This window comes from Octodon degus, unplaced genomic scaffold (assembly GCF_000260255.1).
Source record: "Octodon degus isolate 3935 unplaced genomic scaffold, OctDeg1.0 scaffold00073, whole genome shotgun sequence".
Lineage (NCBI taxonomy): Eukaryota > Metazoa > Chordata > Mammalia > Rodentia > Octodontidae > Octodon > Octodon degus.
The window spans coordinates 7561917-7569700 of NW_004524649.1; the positions used below are offsets into that span (position 1 = coordinate 7561917).

Consider the following 7784-nt stretch of genomic DNA (forward strand, 5'->3'; position numbering starts at 1 on the left):
GGAACCCAGGTCCTTGCACTTGCCAGGCAGACGCTTAGACCACCACACTATCTCCCTGGACCCCAACTTTGATGTTTTCTACATGGGATTCTTCTTTGTTGTCTGTTTTTTACAATGACATATTTTCATTTCATGGAAGCAGAATCCTTTAAAATATCTCCAGATAGTGTGTTAGAGTTAGTGTCCATCAGCTACCTGAATCACCATGTGTCCTGGGTCAGCCCTATCTGCCCACCTCTCTCTGTCTGGCATTGAGTTGGGTCCTTGGTTGCCTAGTCATGTGACAAGTTCAGGGCTGGGGAGCTTAGTCCTGGCACCCAGCTCAGGTATGCAGTCCGAAGTCCCATGTTGGAGGATATCTCCTGTGCAGGAAAGGTGTCTCTCTCTTCTCTTGTTACTGGGACAAATACCCAACACCCAAAATGAAGGAAGGAAAGGTTTATTTAGCTCACAGTCAGTGGAGGTTTCAGTCCACACTCAGCTAGATCTACAGCAGAGAGGCACATGGCAGAAAGCAACAGTTCATGGCAGCAAAGAGTAAAGGAAAGGGCATCATCTCGGGCAGCTAGCTAGTTGCTCTCCCCTCCTTACATTGTAATGCAAATTACCTGCCCCAGGGTGGGTACAGCACCCACACCCACAGTAATCAATCATACACTCCAAAAACTGCCCAATGACTGGGTAAGGCTTTGGGGGGAGAGGGACACCTGGACACAAACCATAACAACAGGGTTTACTGGAGGCGTTTGACCAGTGGCACAGAAAGCCCCTGAGTCCTCTTGTTGTCAGTGCCCAAGGTCCTACCTGTGGTAGCCAGGGTGTTGGTGGTGTGACACACTCACATCACCTGGTGATTCTGAAGTCTGGGCTCAGCCCTTCTCTCACCTTGGGCCCAGGGAGAAACCTTCACTGGGCAAACTCTGTCCTTTCATGCTTCAGCAGAGCTTGGGAGCCACCAGAATTGTTCCAAATTCAGTGGTGTATATGATTCTGTGTGCTTCTCCCAGTTTGAAATATTGTAATGAGGAAAGAGAAATTTAAAGCTCCCGAATGTTAACAGTGTACAGTTTCAAGACTCCTCCCAATTCCTCTGATGGGACCTGAGTCTCCTGGTACCTTTACTTTCTTTCTCATTTGCATAGGGCCTGAAGTTCATTCACTAATTCAGTGATCACTTTTGAGCACACACACTCTGGGCATGGATCTAGGTGTTGAAAAGGAAACATGAGTGACAGAGATGGCTCAGCCTCATGACACTGACATCATACAAATTTCCCATAAGGGACAGAATTCAACATAAAGAGCCCCCAGCCCTTCCTGGGGCTTAGGGATCAGAAACAAGGGAGCTTGTGCTCCAAGGGTGGAAGTGAGAATGGGAGACCCGAAGTTAGACCCTACAGGAAGCAGGAGGAGTAAATTCTCTCCCCACTCATGCCCCGGGGAAGCACTGGTCCTGTGAGCAGAATCCTAGAGAAAGCAACATGTTGTCCTACTTTCTGGACTGCTTCCTGCAGTCTTCCAGCATTTGAAATCCCATAGAAACACTATATATAAAGATGAATTCGTAGCCTCTTAAAATAGGAAAGGCGATGCTGGGCTTGGTGGCACATGCCCGTACCAGCACTTGGGAGGCTGAGACAGGAGGATCATTGGGAGCTCAAGACCAGCCTGGGATACAAAGTGAGCTCAAGGCCAGCCTGAACTGCGTGGCGAGATCCTGTCTTAAAAAGACCAAAAAAAGAAAAAAAAAAAAAACGTGAATTCTTCAGACTTGTGGTCTGAAGAGCTCTTGTCTGTAGGCTACAGGCCGGCACTGCTGAGCACCTCACTTCTCAGGGAGCAGGTTGCACTTGTCCCTTATAAGTGGCTGCGGGCACTGTGACCCATGCAGTCCTCTCTAGGGCTCACCCACTCCTTTCCTAGAAACGTACCTGGTGGAAGTGGTTTCTTCCCATCTCCTGTCCTTGGTCACAGGACAATGTCAGTGGCAGGTCCATTCCAAGCCAAGGTTATTGAGACTGTGGTTGGCAGGAGGTATGGATGTTTGTGCTGCTGGCCCTTGAAGACCATATGTGTGTGCACACACACTCACACAGAGCACATGTGTGCATTCACACACACACACCAGTGTGGCCAGCACCACACTGGGCCCGGAGAGGAAGCATCCTCAGCCTTGAGTGTCAGCCTAGGGCTCGATGCGTGGGGGCCCTGGGAGTGACGGGCATAACCTGTGCTCCTACAGCCCAGAAGCAGATGCCTGCTGGAGGATGGGGGCGCAGCGGGGGACGGAAGAGCCTCTGTGCTCGAACAGCTGCTAGTCGAGGTGAACAGCGAGGCAAGTCCAGTGTGGCTCGGGGAAGCCCAGGCCCCAGGGGGATTCCCAGCACTGTGGGGCACCCCACAAATGGCTCCCCCAAAGCTTTGTACTAATTGTTACCTTTGCTGGTTTGTATAGCAAAGAAAATAGTAGGACAAGCATGCATGAGCCCAAGTATGGGCACAAGGTTGGACAGAGTCCCCGGTCCTAGACCACGTGTGACCTGCCTGATTTCCTAAAAACTGAGCTGGGAAGGGTGGCTTCCTGCTAATGCATGGAGTCGGGGGTCTCTCTCCTTGGGCCTTGGCAGCTGGGTCCATCATAGTAAGGATGAGTCTTGAGGTTCCTTGTTCTCTCCTAGTCAGCCTAGTTTCCTCTCTTTTATTTCTTTTTTCCCTCCCCTCGTTTCCTCCAGTTTCCTCCCTCCCCTCCCCCAGTACTAGGGGTTAAGCAGAAGGTCTTCACACCAAGCCACTTCCCTGACCTCTTTGTTATTTAGAGATAGGGTCTCACTAAGTCACAAAGTTGCCTGGGCTGGGCTCGAACTTGCCATCCTCCTGCGTCTGCCTCTCAGAATACTAGGATGACAGGCGTGCACTATCGCACCCAACTCTGTCTCTTCTTTAGCAGAACCTGTATTGTGCTTCATAGCGTGGTGCTGGGAGACCGCTGTGGTCAGGGTTTTATGCCAAGCTCCTCCTTCCCCATGTGCTGCAGGGTGCTGACCCCAACTACAGTGACAGCGAGGGCCTACCCCCTGTGGCCATGGTTGCTGAGAATAAGGACCAGGAAGCCATCCAGGTTTTCACCCGGAGAGGAGCTGACAGAGACCAGCAGGGACCGTAAGTGAAGGGGCAGCCCTGTGCCCTGCGGGGGAGCTCAGGCCCCTGGGCTGCTTCTGCAGTAGAGTCCAGGCCACCTCCCTGCCCATCTGAACCCCAGAACCATCCTGATCAACTTCTTCCCTCACACCAGGCTTTGGAGCTCTGTTTTCCTAGCTGGGTAAAACAAAAAATTTCAGATGCCTACTGGGTTGCCTAATGTAGGCACTTCTATATATTTATAAATAGTGATACACCTGCTTAGGCAGAGCACAGGGGGCTGGGGTTTGATCCCTGACATGCTGTGCCGGCCCTGCCCCCAGGGAGCGCTGAAACAGCGACTGAGACTGGGCGTAGAGGCATGGGCCTGTAATCCCAGCTCTCAGGAGGCTGAAAACAGGCCAATCACTACAAGTCGGATCTAGGTAGTGAGACCCTGTAGACCCCGTACGAAATCCACAAAAAAGGTAAAATAAATAAATGGCAATACGTATTGTTAGCTCATGGACAGAAAGAATACACTTTCTGAGGCTTTTGTTAGTAGTGTCATGAATGTAACAGAGAATGCTAACTGCTGCAAAGAAAATGAAGGGCGGCAGGGGGCTGGAGAGCGAGGTCAGAAAGCATTGCTGCCTGCCGGCCACGCGGGGGCCGGAAGTAGTAGGGACCAGCTTGCCACGCCGCAGAGCCATGGCAGCAACATCCATTTTGGTCCAGAGCAAGATTATTTATGATTCATCTGGCAGGAAGGTTTTTAAAATCATATGTCTTTCCCAAGACACAATTCATATCTATCAAATAACTTTAATTTTATCAAAGTAAATTGTGCACATGATAGAAAAAAATCAGAGCCAGTGGACGGAAGTAGCCATCCTTGGCCGCCCTACCTCCTCATCTGCAGGCAGCCATGTGGCACAGTGACAGGCTCGGGAGAGCCAGTGGTAATCATGCATTTCTGCCACCACTGACACACGTGTGTTCAGGTGTCCCTGTTGGCTTGCTGGTCCCTCCCCTGGGCATGTCTACCTTGCCTTCACGTTTGACCACATGATGTCTTCCGTACTTTGGCCATTGCCTTTCTTGTCTTTCTGAGACAGGGTCTCACTGTGCAGTTCAGGCTGGCCCTGAGCTCACTTAGCACCCAGGCTGGCCTCGAATTCTCAACCATCCTTCTGCCTCCACCTCCCAAGTGCTGGAATTACAAGGGGGTACAACCATGCCTGGATTCAGCTGTCACCTTGCAGTGGGAACTCTTGACTGCCTTGTGTGCAAAAGAAGGATTATAGCACGTCACCTTTGATTTTGTCTGCCTCTTCCCACTTCACAACATTGATTTTGTTTGGTCTGGTTTGGTTGAGACAAGGTCTCACCGTGTGGTGCAGATGAGCCATGAGCACTCAGCAACCCTCCTGCCTCAGCTGGGATGATCACGCTTGGGGTGTGTCACTGTGCCCCATCCCACCCCAAAGCTTCCACTAGTACACAGTTAACTTCTGCAAGGCTGACCCAGTCATCTCCACCCTATTAACATAATAAACTTCTGTCCTTTGTCCATAGGCTGATTGCAACAGTTCAAAAGCAGCAAAGACTGTTGTGCTGTAACAGCTCCATAAATACTGCTCACTGTAAACCAAAGTGGTGTGCTGGGATTTTATTTTCTTGGTGTAAGATCACTCCTGATCCTTAGACCAAAGTAGAATTTTCTTAGCAGAAATGTTAGATTTTCCTTACAGTCCACAAATCACTCATAATCATGTTGCATTTTATTTTCTTTCTCAAACCATGAACATCTTGTGGAGGGGTTTTTTGATTGTTTTGTTTTATGTTTAGACATATAGTTCAGACCAGCCTTGAACTCACCACATAGTCCAGGCTGGCCCCCTACCGCTCTCCTCCCTCAGCTTCCGGAGTGACAGGACTATAGACCTGTGCCACCACACCAGGCTATTTGTGCAGGTTTTTTAAGTCTGATTTTTCTAGAGTTTCTGAGTTCTTCCTCTCAACCAGTTTGGAAAAGAGCACGCCTTCAGCACATCCACCGTCCCATCTGCTTTGTTTCTCTTTAAATGCCATCTTTTTAGAAACCTTCCTTTTGGAGTACACATTCTACACAGATTTGGCCTGGCAGCTTTTCACGCCAGCTCCACAGAGTTATCATGGGACTTTGCACTGGCGTCCATCTTTTTCTTTATTTTGATTCATGTTAGGCAAGAGTGTGCCCTGAAGCCACTTTTTCAAAAAGGGTTCAGCGGGCTGTATAGGTTGTAGAGTGCTTGCCTGGCATGTGTGTTGCCCTGAGTCTGATCCAGAGAGAGAATATAAACTTTCTGGGGTTTTTATTTGTAGCACTGAGGATTGCACCCAGGACAGCATGCCTGCTAGGGGCTACGCAGAGCCAAATCTGGTCCCAGCCTCAACTCTTGATGAATCATTTGTCAGGTATTCACTTCTGTGTTCAAAATAACTTTTCCTTTTGGTGTATGGATTTCTAGCATCCAGGATAAGCCATAAAATTCTGCACAAATTTTTCCTCCTTTGAGAGCTATTTGTTCTTTCTGGAAGCATTTCCCCCAGTTATTAAATTTCCCAAGTGTATTTGTAGACATGATGTTTTTCCTGCACCCACTCAGTCCTTTCAGTCTATGATGCGATATCTTTCTTCAGCCCAGGACAGTTTTTTTCTGTTACCCCCTTGGTATTTTTTCCTCCCCTCCATTCTTTCTGTTTTCTCCTTGGAGAGTGGGCCTTTTGGACTGATTCCTGGTGTTTTCTTTTTGCCTGTATTTTTTTTTAATCTCTCTCGGTTTTAAGAGATTCTCCTAACTTTATTGTTCATCCCTCCCTCTAAGCAGTTCTCCTTTCAGTGGCCCCCTTCCTCAGAGCTACCTTGCCATACCATTGTTTCCTTTTTTGTGATATTGCCTTAAATCATCCTGAGGAGACCGATTAGGCTTTTGTGTTTTTAAAAAATGTTTGTGTTCCAGCTTGCTGTTCTCTGTGATGCCACAGTTTTCTGATACATCTACATTGCTTTGTTGCCTACCATGTTTGGGGTGCTGAGGAATAGGAGCCTGTACCCCAAGGGAGCCTTCCACCAAGAGATCTGTGGGAAAGGGCACTGCTGCTGGGCTATGACCAGGGCATGCTGGGAAATGGAAGGCCTCACTTCATCACCAGACTTCTTCTCCACTAGAATAAACAGGCTACCCATGTTGGGGTTTTGGGTGTCAAAGGTAAAGGCTGGGCTAGGAAAGCACAGGCTTCAGTTGCCTCCCTCGTTGCTATTTCCTGTCATGATTCCTCCCTTCCCTCTCTCCTGCCACCTCAGATTCAGGAACATTTCAGAGGTTCATGTATTGACCCAGCCTCCATTTCAGCCATCGAATTCTCCCTCACCAGGGCTGGGTATGTAGCTCAGTGGTATAGCACCTGCCTGGCAAGCAAAAGGTCCTGAGTTTGACTTCTGGCACTGAAAAAAAAAAAAATCTCCCTGACTGGGGCAGACCTTATCAGGAAAGCTGGAGAGACATTGAGATGCACTTGCCCTGACCCCACAGGCTATCCTGCTGGGCTAACCCTCCTCATGCCAGCCAAACTCCGCAAAAGCACATGGTTCTCCCCACACAGCGGAGGGAGCTGCCTGTGACAAGTCCTGGTGCAGACAGTACCTGGATGTCTGAGCTAGAGATGGCGCTGTGGCCAGTGCATTTCCTAGCATCTTGCAGGAAATTTAATAAAACTGTATTAAGCAGCATTTACTAAGTCAGCTACCATCCACACATCTCTGAATTTCTAACGTTAAAAAATGAATATTTCTGGCCTCTTGCTTTCCATCAAATATCAAAGCTGACCCTCTTGCAAGGGAAGTGGGACACAGGAGAGATTTTTCCTGGGGAAATAGGTCAGCGAGTAAAACCAAGGCCCCTGTAGTCACAGCACTCTTGTTGATCTCATGCTTCTAAGGGTTTTCCCAGGCACAGAAATGTAGCTTTTTCCTGCTTGGCCTGGCCAGAAAGAAGGCCGGCACCACTCTGCTGGGGCTCCTGGGCCCTGCGACCTTTAGACCTTGGGACTCCTGACCTGCTGCCCCTGTGACTGTCCGGGTCACTGGAGCTTTTCAGAGCACCCTGACAGTATGCCTGCGTGCTGCGCACTTGGTGGTAGGATGTTGGCGCAGTTGAGGCCACACAGATCTACAATAAGGGTGGCCTCTTGGAGCCAGGCCGGGGAGATGGAATCAGGAGATGCTGCAGAGAGGACCCAGGTCCTGTGGGAGTGCTTTGGGACTCTCTCTTTGCCTGTTTTCTTCACAGATGCAGTGCCAGGCTCCAGAAGGTGACCATGAGAGGCCAGACAGCCCACAACCTGGCTCTAGAAGCAGGGGACACCTCACTGTCTGATGCTGAATTCAGCCCAGAGCTGGGGGACCAGCTCAGCCCACCTGAGAGCCACGGCCCAGATGACCAGCATGTCCAAGGTGGCCGAGGGCCCTCACTGAAGGAGCCACTCAGCCCTGGCCACTCGGCTTCTGAACTGTGCCTCTGAGACTGCGAACTGAGCTTAAGAGGAACTCTTCAGATTCTTTTTTTCTTTCTTTAGAGCTGGGTGTGCTGATACACGCCTGTAATCCCAGCACTCTGGGAGAT

The 7784-nt window shown here is 49.7% G+C and overlaps 1 protein-coding gene across 1 annotated transcript in view; it reads left to right on the forward strand.

The window, feature by feature from the left end:
- The window catches only part of Dzank1 (double zinc ribbon and ankyrin repeat domains 1), a 50113-nt gene extending 42335 nt beyond the window's left edge, over nt 1-7778 (forward strand). Inside the window, exons 17-19 of the mRNA XM_023720130.1 lie at nt 2243-2323; nt 3035-3159; nt 7452-7778. Coding sequence (XP_023575898.1) covers nt 2243-2323; nt 3035-3159; nt 7452-7683 — 438 coding nt within the window. The 3' untranslated portion in view covers nt 7684-7778. The remainder of the gene's footprint in view (nt 1-2242; nt 2324-3034; nt 3160-7451) is intronic.
- Nucleotides 7779-7784: the final 6 nt, after the last annotated feature.